General features: G+C 32.8%; 1 protein-coding gene, 2 long non-coding RNA genes and 1 pseudogene across 3 annotated transcripts; 2 read left to right on the top strand and 2 right to left on the bottom strand.

Moving 5' to 3' along the window:
* Nucleotides 1–778: 778 nt before the first annotated feature.
* Nucleotides 779–1,957, bottom strand: LOC147924565 (putative F-box protein At1g46984 pseudogene; annotated as a pseudogene).
* Nucleotides 1,958–7,706: 5,749 nt separating this feature from the next.
* LOC104758007 (uncharacterized) lies at nt 7,707–8,620 on the top strand. Its single transcript, XR_015585987.1, has 2 exons — nt 7,707–8,108; nt 8,203–8,620. It is a non-coding gene; the product is annotated as an uncharacterized LOC104758007 (long non-coding RNA).
* A 137-nt stretch (nt 8,621–8,757) lies between these two features.
* Nucleotides 8,758–9,254, bottom strand: LOC104758008 (uncharacterized). The gene is made up of 2 exons (XR_762597.3): nt 9,038–9,254; nt 8,758–8,919 (listed from the first exon to the last, which is right to left on the bottom strand). It is a non-coding gene; the product is annotated as an uncharacterized LOC104758008 (long non-coding RNA).
* Nucleotides 9,255–14,047: 4,793 nt separating this feature from the next.
* Nucleotides 14,048–15,068, top strand: LOC104758006 (ethylene-responsive transcription factor RAP2-1). The gene has a single exon (XM_010480806.3). The coding sequence runs from the start codon at nt 14,269–14,271 to the stop codon at nt 14,740–14,742; it is 474 nt and encodes a 157-aa protein (XP_010479108.1). The 5' UTR covers nt 14,048–14,268; the 3' UTR covers nt 14,743–15,068.
* The last annotated feature ends 5,548 nt before the right edge of the window (nt 15,069–20,616 follow it).

Raw genomic sequence — 20,616 nt, 5'->3', positions numbered from 1 at the left:
ATGCACCTTAATGCTTACGCTGCACAATGCTAATGCTCTAGTAGTATATGTTGTTCCAATCAAGCCCTTGAGATAAAGGTTGTTTAATTTGTTATAGACGCATAATTCTATATTTTTTTTTACTTGGGGACAAAGGTTGTTTTTGTAGAAGTGTCTTGAATAAGTTAAATATCCTTGAGAATATTTCTCATATAATCCCATTTAGGTATTTGTGTACAAATTGTCAGCTACTCCCTCTGTTCCTTGCAAAAGATTTCCATGTTCCAAAAAGTTTGATTTTCTACAATTTTGAATTAATTAAAGTTCATATTTTGTAAACTTAAAGAAATAATCATTGAGGATATTTTTAGATAATTTTTGGTCTAAAATTAAATAAGATCTTTTTAACGAGAGAAAATAATATATTTGAAATTAGTAATTATTGTTATGTGTAAAAACTTCCAAACATCAACTTTTTATGAATAGAGGGAGTATATTGCTTCTTGGAATCCTCAAAAACTCACAGATCACACAACCCACAAGGATTAAAATGATGTGGCTAATATTTTTTTCTATGTAAACTTTGTTTCTTCACTCTACGTGATCTTATGATACATAAAAAAAAAGTAGTAGCTAGAAGATAAACAGTAACAAGATCAAGGTCAATGTCATAGATCGACAACATCCATAAGAAAAACAGTGATTAATAGAAGTGAAAATCTAGTAAGAATCAGAAACGACTAAGTGAAGATAACAAACAAACTAGTACTGACACGCCTTAAAAGTGTTATATTACTTATTACAAAAACAACACATTCTCAATATGGTCTATAAAGGTGAAATGCGCTTCGGGGCGATCTTCTATACCAATCAATAATTTTTCTTCGATTCCTTTGATTTGAACTCTTCTAACACACTTTCTCTCCGGGTTGTAGTAGAAAACGTAAATTGGACGGGTCCATCGACTTAGCATCCAAACAATTTCACCTGTATCAGTGGCCCAAAATGATTGTTTTATCTCATGATCCGTATTTGGCATAATCAAGATACGCTTCAGTCGTTTATCTTTATCGGTATCATCTTGAACCCATAACTCATCTTTACCACCATACACCTGTATAAGGACACCTAACTTTCCCATGTAGTTCATCAGCCCCGAAATCCAAGTTAACTTAGTCCCCTTTTCTGTTTCTATGAAACTAAATTTCTCAGACCTAACATCAAAGCATGCTACCAAAGTAGTCATGTCGGACCGAGCTATGTAATACAAAACACCATTGATACATATCCCATTGCTCTTCTTCTCAGGATAATGCGGAAACAAACATTTGATCATTCTCCATGATAGTTTTCCCTTCCCTAAGGTCAAAACTTGATGCTCTTTGGAGCTAGTTTGACTTCTATAATTTGTCACAGTCATGCACAAAACCTTGAACTGTTTTTCGATGGGATCATACCCAAAAAAGCTATTTAAATAAATATTTCTTGCTCTCACTTTAGGTAAAGGTAGGCGCTGACCTGTGCTAGGGTTACATATCACAGGAACCCTATCTATCTTTCCCTTTATTATCTGTTTATCGAAAAGACAGATAAATCCATTGGAAGATAGACAAACGTCCTTGTTCCATTCTCCAGAGACACGCATATGATAGTCGGTTTCAACAACACTTACATTTTCATCGAGATTTCGAGGCTGAGGGGATGAGAAGAAATGCCACTTTCCGTTAAACTCGATGGCGAACAAAAGACGCCGTCGAGACAATGAACATGTCAGGTACAGTTCCGTGAAATCTTGACGTCGAAGTAAGGACGACCACTGCTTTGACACACAACGACAGATCGCTATAGATTTTGCAGGTAATCTTAAGAGTATCTCGATGATGAGATCGAGGGGAAGCGTATTTGTGTTTTCACTTTCTCCTACGTACGTTGAGGCTGATGATTGTTTGTTACGTCGGACGATTTTGCAGCGATCCATATTTGTGGCAAATTGCTCTGCTCCAGCCTCTAGGTATACCGTTCTTTCCACTTAGGAATACAAAATACTGAGATTTACTATAATCTTCTCAAAATCAATATTTTTTTGGCATATCTTTTCAAAATCTTTAGTTTCCAAAACAAAAAAAAAAAAAAAAATCTTTAGTTTCCTATATATTTTAATATTATTTTTTCCCCGAGCATTCATCAACAGAATTATGAGTTTATCTAAGGATATCTTGGTTTTTGCCGTAATCTTCTTTAAAATATTGAATCCTCGATGAGATTTAAAATTTTTAAATATGAAATAAATTTAAATATTAAAGATGAATCTATATATAATAACAATCTAAAAAATGCGAAACGGTTATATTTTTTCAATCGTACCTTTTGGATATTTTTCGAAAAGTCGTGATGGATCATTAAAACGGTTATTTATGAAAAGTTACAACTGTTCACTGTAGAGTTGTGATTATTGGAACATTCGTATTTTTGATATCTATATATATTTGTCTGTTTGAACTATTTCATTTTTTGTTCATGACACAAAATCAACTAAGATTTCAATCTAGTCAAGAAATTCCTCTAATTTTTGATTTAACAAAAGATTTTTGGAATGATGAACATAATAGCAATCCGAATAAATGCCACCAAAAATTGTGTTTTTTCAATCGAACCTTTTAGAAAAATTTCCAAAAAAAATGTGTAAAAAAAAATAAATTATGTGTTTTACAAAACGTTGCGATTGCTCATTGTAACGGTTTTTTTTTGTAAAGTTGCAACTGTTCGTTGTAGAGTTTTGTTTATTCGAATATTCTTATCTTTTCAAATCTATATATATTTGTCTGTTTGAACTGTTTTCATTTTTTTGCCATGACAGAAAATAAAATAAACTTTCAATCTCAACGGTTTTTACAGCTTTCTAAATTATTCTCTAGCATTCATTCTTTTAAAAGTAAAGAAATTCCTCCAATTTTTGATTTAACAAAATATTTTTGGAATGATGAATCTAATTTACAATTTTAGTTAATTTTAAATAGAAAAAATTAATAAAAATACCTGGAGTTTTTTTTTCCAAGAGTTAGATGGATCATATAGTGAGTTTTTGAATTTGACTGTTCAATATGGTAATAAAGATGTCTTCTATTTAAAAGCAGTTTATATGGCTTATTAGATATAAATATAATCAAGTGTAGACACAACAATTGCGATTTTTCGTAGTACATTTTCGTAAAATTTTTATTTTTATTTGTTTTTTTGAAAAAAAGAATTGAAACGGTTATATATGTTCATTGTAGAATTGTTTTTTTTTTACTATAGTTTATTTATATTTTTTCATCACAACTTTTCGTTCTAATAGGTGTGTCTATTAAATAGTCGTGTCTTTTGAAGTTTCTTTATACTTATCTCTTTATTAGTACCTAACAAGTTCGTTGAAACAAATTTTCCATTTTATGTTGAATCTAAATAATCGAATATTAATATCTAATATTCAAGTTATTCTATAATCTAACTAAAATTTTAGAAATTGTTATATGGTATGTCTATATTTTGTCTCTCCTTAACATGTTTTATTCATGCATTTAGCTAGGATAACTCATTATTTTGCATCATTATCTGGTCTCTTCTATACACTATGCATGTTTAGGTAGTTCTTGCATCATCTTTGCATACATTGTGCATTTTGGAGTATTTCAGGTGTTTAAAAGATGTCCAGACTGTTGGAACCAAATGGAGGATGAGACATGCGACTCGACCAAGCATGCTCAGAATGGACGTCATGCGACTCGACCTACACTACCCAGCGACCCAACCTTCTACGTCTTTGATCGAGTCGAGTGAAGATTTTTCTTTGGGATTCAGCTTTCGACGTCTTCATCAAAGTTGTAGCGAATTGAGTTATCTTTCCAATGCCGTTTATTTCAAGCCAATCGGAGGCGTGGTTCAAGAGTTACCACTGTTTTAGTGGATGCATATACACCCAGTTCGAGTCGACACCACTCCTGATGTGAGCACCGGATCAGACACTCGACCAGGAACGTTCGCACCAGACCCAGACAACATTTGGACACTCGTATCACCCGCGGGACTACTCGGAGCCAGCATGCCTAGGATCACTCCCGGTGCAACCAAAGCTCATCCAGGAACTCCAAGCACAAGATCAAGCGTTTCGTCCAAGCCTTTGTCCAAGAAGACCAAGAGATCGACTCGGCCAAGGCAACCATCGGCGAGACCGTTCGTACGGCCTTCGTCCTTACCCAAGGATGAGGGCGCCAAAGACGTCAGGATCATGATTCGTACTCTTTTTTTTTTACTTCGGGTTTTTCCCCTGGGATTTATCGAAAAAAGTTTTAACGAGGCGACGTGTCCTGACGCACAACGCCGCGTTTTAAAGTCAATGACGTGGTTCCCGCGTTCAGCCTAAGGACGTGGCCTATTTTTTCTTTTTCTCTAAGTTTTGCGTTTTGAACCTTTTCTATATTCTTCATTTATGAACGTTGGGATAGTGTGACGTGTGTGACCTTGTTTAAACCACGTAGAGGGGCGACGTGTTCACCGTCTGTGGAGACGCGTCAAGAGCAAACGTGTGCGGACCATTGCGAGTCTGCGTGTCCCTAGTTCCCTCTAAACCCTTACACTATTTAAGCTCCCAACGCAACTTGCTTAGACTCTTTAGACTTGAATGAAATCATAATTTTCCAAAGAGTGAATCTTTGCTTCTTGTCTCAAATCTCTTTCTCGCAACATAGTCCGGGACTGGGCTTGAAAGAAACCCTAGAAGAACCGATCCGGGATCGCTCTTCTTCTAGCCGGCGTACGACGCTACCCACCGCTCGTGTACACCGCCGTTCGATCCATACCGTCTCTATCGCACCGCGTTCATCCGATCGTTGGTTGTGTTCCACTTCGCCCCATCTTTCTCTAGTGAATCGAGGTCGAGTTTCTTACTCGGTTCGCTAGCTGCCGTCCAATTCCACTGTACCGTTCATCCGCTAATGCGTTCATCCATCCAAAAAACCACTATCACGCAGCTGCTCAACCGAACCCGCGTTCCACTCATCCGTTTGCCCTCAAAACTTGATTCCATCGTCCATCCTCGTTATACTTTCACCGTGTTTCTTTTGGTTTGAGGAAAGTCACCGTTTTCCTGAGCTTCCCACGACTCCGACCTCCGTCCGAGCCGCTTAGCCGTTCGGCGCTCACATCAAATCCACTCGACCCAGCTCGAGTCGACGCCACTCCACTCTAACTAGCTCGAGTGGACACCACTTTAATCGACCCAGCTCGACCCGACGCACACCGACTTGACCGCACACGTCAAGAAGAAAGACGCTCCGACTTAGCCAACCCGATTCCCAAACCGACGCTTTATCCTGTTGTTTTATGTTTTAGGGTTTTCCATGTTTTACTATAAATATATTTTGTTAAGTTTTTACTCAGATATCTCATTTTTTTTCCTTAAGGTTTTACCTAGACACCTGAAACGTTTCTGATTTTGTAATCCAGATATCTTTGAATTTATTTAGTTTTGCATTTGATCTCTTCTACAAAGTTATTCATCTCATTTTTATCTATCTTATGATGCTTAATTCAATGTTTTCTGGGTTTGCATCCTTGATGATGATTTCTGGATCCGAGTAGTGTTAGCGTTCTTGAGGATGTGATAGATTAGGTGGAGGATCTTAGTATGTAGGGTGTTTAAGTTTAGATTCGTATGATTCCCATCTGGACTAGAGTTAGAAATACTAGTTTCTCTCTGATCAATTGGAACTAGGTCTTAGACATTTCCACACCCAAAAGGTGTTTTATGAAATGTCTGACCAACTAGTGCCAGAGACTTACATTCCTAGCCTAAGAGATTAGTTGTTTAGGATGTTTGTTGACGTGAATGAACTTGTTTGTCATGCCTGCTTGATCATGTTTCTCTAGCGAGAGCTAGGTTTTGAAGTGATTGAGTTTGAGTAGCTTCTGCCAAGAGATTGAATTAGCTAAGTCGTGATGTTCATTGTTTAGGATAGTTTGCTTGTGGCATGTTAAACACTCTGTAGACTAGGAGACTCCGCCGGCATCAATTACTCCCATCCTTAGGACTTCTATCTTTCTGATTGTTATTGCATTGCTGAGACTGTTTCGATTCTTGCTGTTTAGTTCATCCTTAGACTCGATTCTGTTTTTACTCATGTTTACTTCTTGTCATGTATTTTCGTTTCTAGTTCTGTAATTCATTTCCGTTTTACATTCTGATCATTCTAGGATTGTTAGACACAAAACCACTCTTTGAATTGGCTTGACTTGTGATTGCTTGATTGCATCTTGAGTGATAGCATCATCCCATTTGGATTGACACCTTAAGTACTACAACTACATAAGGTTAATTGAACCTGCTAAGATAGACATACAAAAATCCTAGTATCATTATAGCAATAGAAAAATTTAATACAACTTAATAAAGAATTTACATTTGCATCTATTTAACGTAAATTTTCTTTAAAAAAAATTAATATTTAAAAATAATAATAACAATCTGAATAAATGCTAACAACATTTGCAATTTTTCGTAGTATTTTTTGTAAGAAAATTGTTTTTATTTGTTTTTTTAAACTCAAACAGTTGTATCTGTTCATTGTAGAATTGTGTCATTTGACTATATCTCTATTATATTATTTGAGTAACCCTTTAAACAATTAACACTACTTCATGTGGTATATTACATAAAATGCCACTGTATTTAATTACAAAATATAATGCCACTGTAACCAGAAAATGAATACCCAAATAAATAGCAGAAAATAATACTTATAAACCAATTAAAAAACAAACGACACACAAGTAAATATTTACCAGAAAATTGTTGTAACCAAAAAATTATTTTATAATGTTTGTTAGTTATAAAATAGATAAATATCCGTTAGTAATTTTAGTTATTAATTGCCTTAGTTATTAATTTTAACAGATATTTATCTATTTTATATATATAACAAATTGTAGTATTATTAAATTGTAACAATTTTCTCGTTAACAATTTTTGTGGGTAACAATTTAACATTTATATCCACATTTTGTGTAATTTACTAGAGCATTGCTTAAACCAAATTTAGATTCATTCTATCAACTTTATAAATTACCTTGGTAAATTTATAAATTGTCTTAGTTATTAATTGCATAAATTTTGTAGATATGCTGATTCCACCTTAATATATCTATCTATTTTTCTAACCTCTCACGTCAGGTGATTTAGAATTAAACCAATTTAACAAAATAGAAATATTAAATTGTTGTAACCAGAAATTTGTTACCCACAAAAATAGTAATTGAAACAAAACCTATTATAATAAAATGTTTGGCTTTGCAATACGTATTCAACTTGCTTTTGTAATGATTTTGTAAGATTTTAATATTTTAAAACTTGTAAGATTTAGGAGATGTTTAGGAGATTTGATTGTGTTTTAGATTTATTTTTATTTTTCTTTTAAGAGAATAAAATGTGATTCTATCAGATTCTATGAGATTTTATAGTAAATTTTGTGTGATTTTAAAATATTTTGTTATAGATTTTTATTAATCGCTTATTTGTGAAGAACTGTCTATCTAAACGAGAACAAAAACAAAATCAGAGTAATTAAGCTAAAAAGCTACACGGCCACTGTTTTTCGTGTTACCGAGTCTTTTTTGTTCATCATGACTTCCACCTTCCAGCTTCAGCATGTTTTTTCTAGCTTAATTAATCACTAAACTCTAAAGACTGTCTATCTAGACAAGAACAAAAACAGAGTAAAAAGAGAGAGAGAAGCAAACGTGAAAGAGAGAGAGAGAAGCAAACATGATAGAGAGAGAGGCAAACTTGAGAGAGAGATAAGCAAATATGAATGTGAGAAAAAAAATAGAAACAAACTTGAATGTGACAAAAACCAAAACAGAGGAATCGGAATCAAAGTGTTGTGAATGAAAACAATCTAAACTTTGTGTGATTTTAAGATATTTTACAACACAAAAAAGAAAGAAAAAATCTGTCGCTTATTTGTGAAGTTGTAGGAGATGAAAACGTAAATTTGAATACACAGTTACATGGATGGGCTTGGTTAGCCAGGTTCCTTAACAAAATCTCAGCCAACAACAGAGTTACTGCAACAGCCTTAAACGCCTTTCTCCAGGTCCTTAGAAAGCACCGATTTTAATTGTTGATTGTAAATGAATAAAAAATCCGTCTGCAAATCATAACTGTGATATCTGTTTGTGTGTGTGTAGACGGCAGGGTTTGGTCTTCATCAGCGGTACAAATCTCAGTTTGTGAAAGTTGTGAATGTCATGAGAGAACATTTCTCGCAGAGATTGAGGGCGAAAAAGGACACGTCGGATCTACAACTGATCATAGCCGATATCATGGCGTACTTGGATGAAAAAATGTATCTCAAGGAACCTGAAGGAAGAACTATGAAGGCGAGTCTCCTGTCAATGGAGTTTACTGCTGAGTTTAATCATCCGCAGAATAACAATCAATATTACCAGAGGAATAATTACAGAGACAACTACTATTGATTTGATGTATCATTTGGCTAGATAAAATATTGTACCTTTCTCAATTTTTATTACACTGTTGTAACATCTCTGATCACATTTGTCAAACCAATCTTTGAAAAATCAAAATACAAGAAGCTTTCTTCTTCTTTCACTGTCAAGATTACTATTGTTTTCATTTTAGATATAGTATTAAAGAATTGGAACGAGTTCAAGGGTTGTCTTGTATGCCGAGACTGAGTTTAGTCCTCTGTAATCTACAGAACTGTCGAGAGATTACAGAACTGTCGAGAAGCAAGAGAAGGTGTACTATTGGACATATTTCATAACTACTCTTACTGTAGTACAAACATTACATAGCCAAATTAAATCATATATTTAATGGTGAAGAACTTGAACAAGGTCAAGAGCAACTTCATTTCCGGTGATGATCTCCTTGGCTTCTTCCTTCTCCATCAATCCCCAATCAAAGAAGTAAAGCAAGTTCAATAGGGAGAGAGATAGAGAGAGAGATAGAGAAGCAAATGTGAATGTGAGAAAAAAATAGAAACAAAGAGAAGCAAACATGAAACAAACAGAGATGGTCTGCGGAGAGTTGCCGGAGTTGTCGGAGTTGCCGGAGTTGACCTGCGGAGAAAGTTTACCGAGATGGTGGTTTTGCAAGTGTGTTTATTTGTTTTGTTTTTAATGAATTCCTTTAAATTCTACCTCAAAAGGTATGATTTTGAGATAAGTATTTTTTAACTAAAAAGCAAAAAAAAGTCTTTTAAAATCATTCAAACTAGCATTCTAAAAAAAAAGTTGTGATATTTTGAATAACAGAAGATTTTAGGTTAGTTGTATAAATCATTGATTGAATAACAAGAGATTTTGAGTTATTTTAAAGGATTTTATAAAAATCTTAGTTGAATAACATAAAATTTCATAAGATTTTTTAAAATTCTCCATTGAATAACAGAAGATTTTAAAAATACTTTAAAATCCTTTAAAATGTTAGGTTAAATATGAAAAATATTTAAAACTTTTAAAAAGTTAAATATGAGAAATATTATACCGTAGATACACAATAAATATTAAAAATTAAGATGATTTAGTGTGAGTTAAAATATTTCGGGACGGGGTTATATAACGGGACGGGTATTATCGATATTTATATAAATTAAAAAATATCCTTAATTCGGTGTTACACGGAAACATCATTTCATTATTTTATTAAAACTGTCGGTATCAGAGAATAGACATATCTAAAAAAATTGATTAAATAAATATTATATAAAAATAAATTATATTGTGGTATTATATGGTTTATTTTACAATTATTATATAATTATAACATATTTAACCAATAAATACAACTTATAATTTAAATATTTTACTTATAAATAATTTTTCTCCGCGGTGTACCGCGGGTCCTAATCTAGTAGTACTATATTATATAACAAGTGAATAAATGATACAACATAATTATAATCTTAAAAAATAAAAACAAATAACGAAATGAAAAAATTCTCCATGCTACCAGCGCGGATCGTTATCTAGTTTTATTCATATTTTCCATCACAATTTTTTATTCTAATAGGTGTGTCTATTTAAATAGTCATGTCTTTTGAACTTTCTATATATTTGTCTCTTTATCCATAACTAACAAATCATTGTTCGTTGAAATAAATATTCTGTTTTATGTTGAATCTAAATAATTTGAATATTACTATCTAATATTCAACGTTATTCTATAATCTAAATTAAATTTAAGAAATTATTATAGCAATACAGAAATTTTATAAAACTTAATATAGAATTTACAGTTGCGTCTATTTATCGTAACTTTCGCTAAAAAATATTTTCATTTATTTTATTTTGTCTTTAAAAGTTGTGTATTTTAATTTTAATTTTTTGTTGATACAGTTTCACTCACTATTAAATATATTTTTAATTATAATTATTTAATAGAATATTATATTTACTCATTACAACCATTAGTTCAATATTCTCATTTAGGATCACTTTATCATAATGATTTTTTTATTTTACCTTTTTACCATAATTGTTCATAAAATATCTTATATATTTATCATACTTTAAACAATGTTTTTTGCAAAGTTGCGTCTATTCTATGTAATATTTTTTGTTAAAAGTTTTCATTTTGATGGTTGTGTTTTTAGTAATAGTTTATGTTTAATGTTTATGTATTCAAACTATTCTATTACATTCAAATGATTTTGTAATGTATAATTTAAAATATTAAATTTTATTTACTTTTTTCTAAAATATTTCCACCGCGACATTGCGGAGGGTCTGAGTCCTAGTAATAAATAGTTTCATTTTCATTCACTTTTTGAAAAGATTAAATATTTAGACTTTTTAAAAATTGTAGTTACTATATATGGATCTACTAAAAATATCTACTATATATCTATCTATTAAAACTAGAAAACCATCACATTGGTTTTTTATTTTTAGTGTATATATATTCATATTATACTGTTATATATTTTATTAATTAAATTGAGGTCAAATGATATTATTTATCTGTAATTCGTTTAATACTTAAACAGAGAAAAATCGAATTATGAGACATTTATTGGAATATAAGCTTTCAATTAGACCAATCAATATAGTGGGAAAAGCCGGTACAAATAAAAGCAAAATTTTTGTTGAATCACTATTGTCATTGTTAGTTCTTTTTATTTTTCCCGAGAAAACATTATTGCTATTTTATTCGCTAAATTTTGTTCTAATCATTTCGTATCGCTAAAATCGAATCAAACTATTAAATAAACGAATAGCGAGCACATATATGATATGTCAGTGGCAGAATTAAACCAAAAATACTTTTTACATATATTGATAATGTTAAGATTCAAGTGGTGACTAAGAACGATTGACGTAAGAGATAAGAAAATGGAAGATGGAAGCTGATGGTGATTTTCTGTCGGCCAATATTTGGGTTTATCTTTAACCCATTTCTCTACGTGTCCCATCTTTTGTTTTTATCTTAAGTGACGTGTCCTCGTTATAACTTACATTAACACTATATTTCCAGAAATACGTTTTGATTCTTTGGCATTTTTAATCAAACAATAGACTTTGTTTTTGATACGAATCAAACAACTTTTCATTTTTTTCCTTCTCTTTTGAGTTAGATGATGCACGCAACTGCGAAAAACGAGCAATGGTTAAACTAATAAGCCCCGATCCGTTCATATTCTAGCTAGCACGGTTGCACCAGTATTTTGATTGAATCAAACTAAATGGAGAACTGGACCACAACCAAAACATTTGATTTAATGAACAAAGCATCTTAGCTTAAAAATAATACTTAAGTTTGTGTGGTCCTGTAATATATACAAACATTCAAGTCTCTCTCATAAACACGGGTATGTCTTAATAAGCAACTTTGGAATAGTTGACAAGAAAAAAAAAAGCAACTTTGGACTACTATATCAAACAATCATCATCTATGGAAATAAAATACCTATATTATCAGTTTGAATGATTGAATTAAAGGTTTTTTTGCAAAAAAAAATGCCTTCAAAAATCGCTATTTTATACAAGTTTCCCTTTTATCAGTAAATATATATATATATATATATATATATCAATTACACGACGTCAAAAAATAAGAAATAATTTAGGTATATTATATATGACTGTAGTGTTTTCAAGATTTTAAAAATATAATATATATGACTATAATTTTTTTTTAAATAAAATCCTAATATGATTAGACTCAATTCAACAGAATATGACTAGAATTCAGTTGAGAGAGAAAAAAAAAAGACTAGAATTCAGTATTTTCATAATGAATTGACGGAAGGAGGAACACATAATGTTTTAAAACATTTCATTAAGTTTTCATGTGAATAATAATATTACAAGGACTCACTTACATAAAAAAAAAAACATACGTTTTCTATAGTAAAATAACAAAAAAAATTGTAAATGATACTTCTAGACATAAACCTAACTTATAAATTTAAGTATCCACGAAATATTGACATAATGTTTTCACAATTTTAAAAATATAATATATATGACTGTAACTTTTTTTTTTTTATAATAAAATCCTAATATGATTAGACTCAATTCAACAGAATATGACTAGAATTCAGTATTTTCATAATGAATTGACGGAAGGAGGAACACATAATGTTTTAAAACATTTCATTAAGTTTTCATGTGAATAATAATATTACAAGGTGATAGGCTCAAATTAATCACTAGAGCTACTCTCTCAAACAAGAGATCACTGTAGTACTTAGGGGTCGAATCCACAGAGACTCAAGATCAAACACAATAGATTGTAAAGTTTTGTAAATTACGCTAAACAAGTTAAATTGAATTAAAATAAAGCAATGCAAATATTTAAATAAAAGTGTTGTGAATTCAGAAAATCAAAAGAGCTAAGCCTAGGGAATTTCTCAAAAAATTATGAAATATTAAATCAGATAAATTAATTAAGGTTCAAGTAATAAAAATCAGATCTAGAACTCTAAACTTTTGGTAAAATAATCAGTTCTCACTGCAATTATAATCTAAATTTAAAACCAGAAAATCCAAATCTCTTTGTAAAATTCCAAGTAATAAATCAGCTTTAAGAACAGGTTTAGATAAGTTCACAGAATTATTAATTCAAATCTCTTTGTAATAAACAATTCTGCTCATCAATGGTTTAATCAAGAAAACAATTATATTCTCATATCAATTTATTTCCCTAAGATAACAATTTTAGGTGATCAGTCAAGAATTATTGTGAAGAACAACCAAGGATGAAGATCATAAAAGATTAAGAACCCTAAAAATCTCAGATCTGATAAATCATAAAAACCCTATGAAAAACCCTAAACCTAACAGGCAAATTACTCAGACATGTTAAATAAAGCACAAATCATAATTCTGAATAACATGAATAGATATTAAAAGTAAAAGAGGGAGTTCAAGAAATCTTCTCTCTACAAAAAATTCAGATCTATCTCTCCCAAAAGCTCTCAATATCTTTTCTCTCAAAAACTGCTAGAAGATAATTTAAAGGTTTCTAAAACCTAAAAATAATATATATACATCCTAAAACACGTCTAGGGGCTTATGTTGCAATTATAGAAGACTTTGGGCAAATTTGTAAAACATCCAATTTCTTATTCTCTCGTCGGGTAAACATTAGTGTCGATCGATGCTCCTTTGTGTGGTGTTGATCGACGCTCGTACTCTGATCCAACTCTAACTTGACTTCCTTCGGTAAAGTGCTCCAAAATGATCCAAATTGTTCCATATTGCTCCATCCGTGCCAAATTCCTAGATAATCTGTAAAGACTCACAAATAACCTAGAAACAAATCAAAAGACTCAAAAAGCACACTTATATCATGGTTCAAAACCGTAAAGACCATGATATATCACAAGGACTCACTTACATAAAATAAACTATAACATACGTTTTCTAAAGTAAAATAACAAAAAGATTGTAAATGATACTTCTAGACATAAACCTAACTTATAAATTAAGTATCCATCGAAATATTGACAACGTTTCTTACAAAAGATTCTTGATTCTTCCATCATTATAATTCTGATTTCTCTTTTTGGGCGAATACACAAGAAAAATTTAGTCGGTCTCATAACAATCAATGACAAAGTTAGTGATAAATTTAGTAAAGAGATAAAAAGTGAGAAGTACGAGGTTACTTGGCAATTTCTACAAAAACAATACTTATAAGCGACCGTATTTTTTTAGAATTCAACATAAGCCACCGTACTTTATAAACTTCCACTGCCCCCAAAAAGTTTTGTCTCTTTATCAATGGAAGGAGAACAAGAAGAGTCTACGATGCGAAAGAGAAGACATCCATCTCAAGAAGAAGTGGCTAGGAACGTGGCTACGAGGAAGCCATACAGAGGAATACGGAGGAGGAAGTGGGGTAAGTGGGTGGCTGAGATTCGTGAGCCTAACAAACGCTCACGTCTTTGGCTCGGCTCTTACACAACCGATGTCGCCGCCGCTAGAGCCTACGACGTCGCAGTCTTTTACCTCCGTGGTCCCTCCGCACGCCTCAACTTCCCTGATCTTCTCTTACAAGAAGAGGACCACCGATCAGCCGCAGCTGCCGCCGACATGCCCGCCGCTCTTATAAGGGAAAAAGCGGCGGAGGTTGGCGCTAGAGTCGACGCTCTCCTCACTTCTGCTTCTAAGTCACCGCCTCCTCCGACGGCTAAGTCCTCTCTGTCGGTAATAAAACCCGATTTGAATCAAATACCCGAATCCGGAGATATATAGTCAAGAGACTGAGAAGTACACACAATATATGTAGTTTGTTTTGGTTTGTTTAGAAGATTACATTTACTACATATACGATACATACAAGAATACATGAAGATATAGGTATGTATACATGCATAAGTATTATATATGAATCAACAAATTGTTATAGACTTTTATTAGTTCCCCGGAGACAAACCCGGCTAAGAGCAATCCTTGAGAAGCGAGTTTTAGTTCAAGTTGTAATACTATGTACATTAATTTTTAGGTAATTTTGTTTAAGAATTTGTAGTTCGTTTCCTCTTACTAGTTTATTAATATTTGAACTCCAAATTTTGATATTATAAGCTTGATGTAATCTTTGGATCCGTAATCCCAATAATGCTTATTTACGTTATCATGAGGATATTGGTAGAGAATTTAAACCGAAACTTGTACTTTACATCAAAGATCTATCTTTAATTATCTTTATGTGCTTTCAACGTTCGCTCATCAATGAATTAATTAATTTATTGTATGATTCGCCGATATTCCGATGACTGTACTAGCCTTATTTAAGGCGTGCAAGGAAAAATTTGTTTGTGGTTTTTTTACCTTTTTTTTTTTTTTTTTTTGGAGAAAGTCAAGTTAGCAGTAAACAAATCCTTAGATTTCGATAAAGTGGCACAGCATTTCTTTTGTCTGATCAATATAATCTATACAGGAAAGCATTTTTAATAAGTAGACATAGATTAAGAGATTATTACATGAAATGCCACTCAAATTAGACTTAATTATCTAGCCAAACAGATATTGAATGAGTTAGGATTGTCAAACAAATTGGAGCCAAACATATATTATTTTAGGCCTGGGCAAAATACCCGGATCCGAATATCCGATCCAAACCGATCCAAAAAATCCGATCCGAATCCGTATCCGAAATTGTAAAATATCCGAATGGGTTCTAAATCTCTAAATCCGAAAACCCGAATCCGATAGATTATACGATATTAAATTGTCATTTAAGCTAAACAAATAAAAATCGTAGCCAAACAAGATGGTTACACGATATTAAATTGTATATTTTCCTAAAAGCTAAATAAATCTTTCCACGTAATTACCATAAATACCAATAATTACAAGATAATTTTCTAATTTTGAAATTATTATCCTATAACAGCGGAATCAACAAGATAATAATTATCTAATGTTTATGGAAATTGAATTAAAAATAATAACAATTACCTAATATTAACAGAAATTATTTAAATTTGTTGTCATAAAAATCGGAGTCTTAAATTCAAAATTACATATATGTAAATATATTTATGGTGGCGAAATTTGTGGACGAACAATTAGGAAATTTATACAATATTTTGGACAAAAAATATCTTAACAATAAATAAAAAATCACAAACCGATATTTAATATATGTCATACGATATCATAACAATAATGAAATAATTGTGTTTAAAGCCTAAGATTGTCCCTTTTTGTTTTTCAATTTCAGTAGCACATATTTTTTTCTTTATATTTGCTAATTGAAGTAGAATCTATTTTTGAGTTTTTTTTTATTCTTGATTTCAGCGTTCGAATGGATCAGCGTTTAAATAGAGCATGGAGACATTTGTTTCTCCATCTTGTGTGTCAGTATCTCTTCAAAACTATGATACTTTGATATATTTATTTTTGAATATTACTTAGTTTGTTGATTTGGTGGATTTTATACTATGTTAAGTTTGATCTTCATTTTGCATGACACACCCTTTGATTGAAAGAGTTTATAAATAGATTTATTAAATCATCAAAAAAAGTTACCAGGATATTGAGAAGAGCAGGAAGGGCTGTTCATAGAACATGGATCCTCAAAGCAACTCATTGAACTGTAATTATTTTTGTTAAATAATGATGTAATTTTGTGGTTATTATTGAGTTTTAAATTGATTTTTGTGTATTATTAATTTGTGTGCTTTGTTTTTGTAGATGGTAAGCTTTGGTTCAATATTTTGGACTTGGGAATCAAACTCATAGGTATGTAGTACACATAAACATTAAGATTCTAATTGTTGTTAATTTTTATTGTTTTTTTTAAATAGCTAATAATTTGGGTGTGTTTGTGCAGGGTTAAACGTCATCATAGTCGAGAAGCCTACAAAACTGTCTTTTTCTAAACAAAATTGTATTTTAATTTTATGTTAATAAATCTTTATATTCATACAGAGAATAAATGACTACTAAACCTGAAAATTTTGTACAATTCCAACTCATCCTAAGACAAAGATTACACAAAAAGAAAGTATGAAAATCATTTCAAAATAGCTTGGCTGCAGTCATCAAACGCACATAAGGATGTCCATATTTTTTGTGAGATTAGGAGTGTGAAGAAGAAATCATGTAGGTTGAAACATGGAGTAGTAAAATCAAGGGACTTTAATTATGACGTGAAGAATATATTTCACTTGTGATTGATTTTATTGTATTTAGACTTTTGAACAGGCAAACAATATGTTGTATAGAAGATTTCTGTATCCATCCACACATTTAGTGTAAGATATATATGTGTGGTATAAAATATAAAGTGTTTATTAATATATTTTACAAAGACATTGTAAGTTCACATTTTTTGTTTTCTATTTTACCAAGTGTATAATAATATTATTGAATGAAGGAAAAAAAAAACCAACTCCTGGTTTATCAACAGTTTTATACCCAATATTTTTGAAAATCATTTTAAAAAATTGTGAACATATCAGGTTATTAAAAAACATATCCTATATATGTAAACTTATTTAATTTGATGGTATATTATGTTTATAAACATAACTTCACACATGTAATATATTATAAATCTAATCAGTGTTGGCTTAGCACATGTGTGGAGGGTGCAAAAGATTTATTCTTTTACATGTTATCATTTTTTTTAATATAAATAGTATATATTTAGGTATTGTTTTTGAAATTGCACTGGGTCTATATTAAATTTGAGCCGGCCCTGAATCTAATAGCAATCTTAGTTTTTGAAATCAATACCGCACATACGTGCAGGTCCGAATCTAGTAAGAGATAATTGGAAACAAAGGATCACTAAAAAAAAGTTTGTTCATATACATTTTTATTTTAAAATTGTCATTTTTACCTAAAATATTCATACAAATTAATAAACTCAAATTTAACAAGTTTTAAGTAGTAAAAGCTAGGTGTATATGTAGATATACAATTTTTTTTTTTTGAATTGAATGTAAAATTAATTCAAAGCTAAAAAGACTGTTTTTACAATGGATGTGTACTGGTGTTTAAAGAGATCCTAAAACTGGATGTTGAGAAAATTTTGATTACAGGAAAAGTAAACTTCTAGTATCAATTATGGCCTTGTTGCAAACCATTGGACAAGCCCGCCATCGTAGGAGTAATCTCCTTGATTGCGGATCAAGATGAATCTGTTGCGAATAGTCTTGTCAATGCGCTTGACTAGCTGTGCAGAAGGAGTAGAAGGTTCACCGTGACGTCGTTTATTGCGTTCTTGCCAGATGTGATATACAGCAGATTGGAAACAATACCGGAGAGTGAATAAGCGCGTGGTGCTATATTGGTTGGTGTGAAGCAGAGTGAGGATGGGATTCCACTGAGAAATGTAGTCTGCACCAAGGAACACTGCGACAAGCGTTGAACAAACAGAGCCTGTCTAGGAACAAGAAAAGAACAGATGATCCCGGGATTCCGCAGAGCCGCAGAAAATACAGGAAGGATTATGAGCAGAATTCCAACGACAGACGCGGTCACCAGTGGAGAGGCGATTGCGGATTGTTAACCAGACAAAGAATGAGTATTTAGGCGTGGCCTTTTTGAACTAAACATCTTTAAACCAGTCGACCTTTTGAGTTGTTTAGCGAATGAGAGCTGCCGTGTCTTTGGTATTAAAATCCTCTGTGTATGTGTTTCTCGGTCCCTTCCAGAGAGAGAGATCAACGGCCTCTGTGAGCGTGAGATTGGCGATCAAAGTCTCAATGTTATTCAGGGCAGTGTTGCGATGATGTTTCCTGTGATGAGTAGCCTTCCCAGAAGTGATGGTAGCTTGGGATGGGATACCAAGAGCAATATGTCCCGGAGATTCAGTATACTCAGAGAGACGACCCAATGAGCTCCAAATATCATGCCAGAAAGATGTGGACTGGCCATTGTGCACCTCTACTCTATGGAACTGTTGCGCCAAATGTTGGTATTTCAACAGTTTCCTCCACATCCAAGACCTCTGGGATGTAGTAGCTTTGATTTCCCAGAAAGATCTCTGCTTCAGAAGTGTCCCTAGAATCCAGCGATGCCAAAGAGAGTCTTTCCCCGACAATATTCTTCATATAAGCTTGAGACAGCTTACCTTATTGGCTTCTTTAATCGAAAGCAGACCGAGACCACATTCATCACGGGGCCTACAAACCTCTATCCAGGAAACCTTTGCCATGTTAGTTTTAAGCTCCAGTCCAGACCAGAGAAACGCAGAACAGAGCCTGTCAAGTTGGTTGATACACTCACTAGGGAGGTGGTAAGTGGAAGTCCCAAAATTCAGTGTGCCAGCAATTACTGAACGAAGCAGCTGTAGGCGACCTGCAAATGATAGATAGCATGCGCGCCACGAAGTCATTCGTGAACGAATACTCTCGATAAGAGGAAGACAGTCAGCAAGCGTCAGTTGCTTCGTTAATAGTGGTAACCCCAAGTAGCGAACAGGGAGATGACCAGTTGCAAAGGGAAAATGTTGAAGTATATCAAAATGACTTGTCTCTGGAACCCCAGCCATATATAAGGTGGATTTCTCCACACTTATCCGGAGACCTGACATGATAGCAAACTCACCAAATATCCCCAAAATAACTTCAACAGAAGCTTTTTGACCATCCACAAACACCATTAGGTCATCAGCAAAGCAGAGATGAGTGAGTTGAATGCGCTAGAATTTAGGATGGTATCCAATACGTCCCTCAACAGCAGCCTTATCTAACAATGTTGATAACACATTCATGAAGATAACAAATAGATATGGGGAAAGAGTGCAACCTTGGCGCAATCCCCTTTCACTCCTAAAGAAACCAGCAAGTTCTTCATTCACCTGAACCGAGAAAGATGTTGTGGTAATTCAAAGTTTAATCCAGTGAATAAATGTGTCTAGTAGACTCAACGCCCTAAGACCATTCAAGAGAAAATCCCATTGTACAGAGTCAAATGCCTTTGAAATATCGATCTTCATATCACAACGGGTGAGATTGTGCCATACGGTAATCTGTGACTACTTCAGAAGCTAGCAACACATTTTCCATCAGCAACCGGTCCATCACAAACGCAGACTGATTAGAAGCAATAAACTTAGGCAACAACACCTTCAGTCTATTGGCAAGTATCTTTGATATGACCTTATAGATCACATTGCAACAAGAGATAGGCCTATAATCCTTCATCATCGTGGCTGAATCCGCTTTTGGGATCAATGCTAGAATGGTAGTTATTGATGTCTTTAGGGAGGAAACCTTTTTCAAAGAAAGACTGAATGGCCACTGTAAAATCACCTTCCACTGTTGACCTTACTTCTTGAAAAATTCACAAGTGAACCTGTCTGGTCCTGGTGACTTGTTAGACGGCAGCGAGAAAAGGACCGATTCGATCTCTGCCGTCGTAACCGGTGCAATTAAATGTTCATGATCCGCAGTAGAGCATCAAAAACTCAATATTGTAAGTCCTCCACAGATAGACCCTGATAATCCGTTGGGATATTTGTTAAAAACTCTTTAAAAAACCGCTCTGCTTCCTCCTTGATGTCGCATGGCTGATGTAGAACATCCCTTTTCTGAAGTTGTGATTTGCCTAATAGTATTCTGCGTCTTTCTCATCTCTGCACTTTGGAAAAAATAAGCAGTATTCTGATCT

The sequence above is a fragment of the Camelina sativa genome, chromosome 17 (assembly GCF_030686135.1).
Source record: "Camelina sativa cultivar CO46 ecotype springtype chromosome 17, ASM3068613v1".
In the NCBI taxonomy this organism is placed as follows: domain Eukaryota; kingdom Viridiplantae; phylum Streptophyta; class Magnoliopsida; order Brassicales; family Brassicaceae; genus Camelina; species Camelina sativa.
This window is presented reverse-complemented; position numbering and strand designations above follow the sequence as displayed.

Coding starts and splice junctions, on each gene's coding strand:
- LOC104758006 (XM_010480806.3), top strand. CDS start 14,269: ATGGAAGGAGAACAAGAAGAGTCTACGATGCGAAAGAGAAGACATCCA.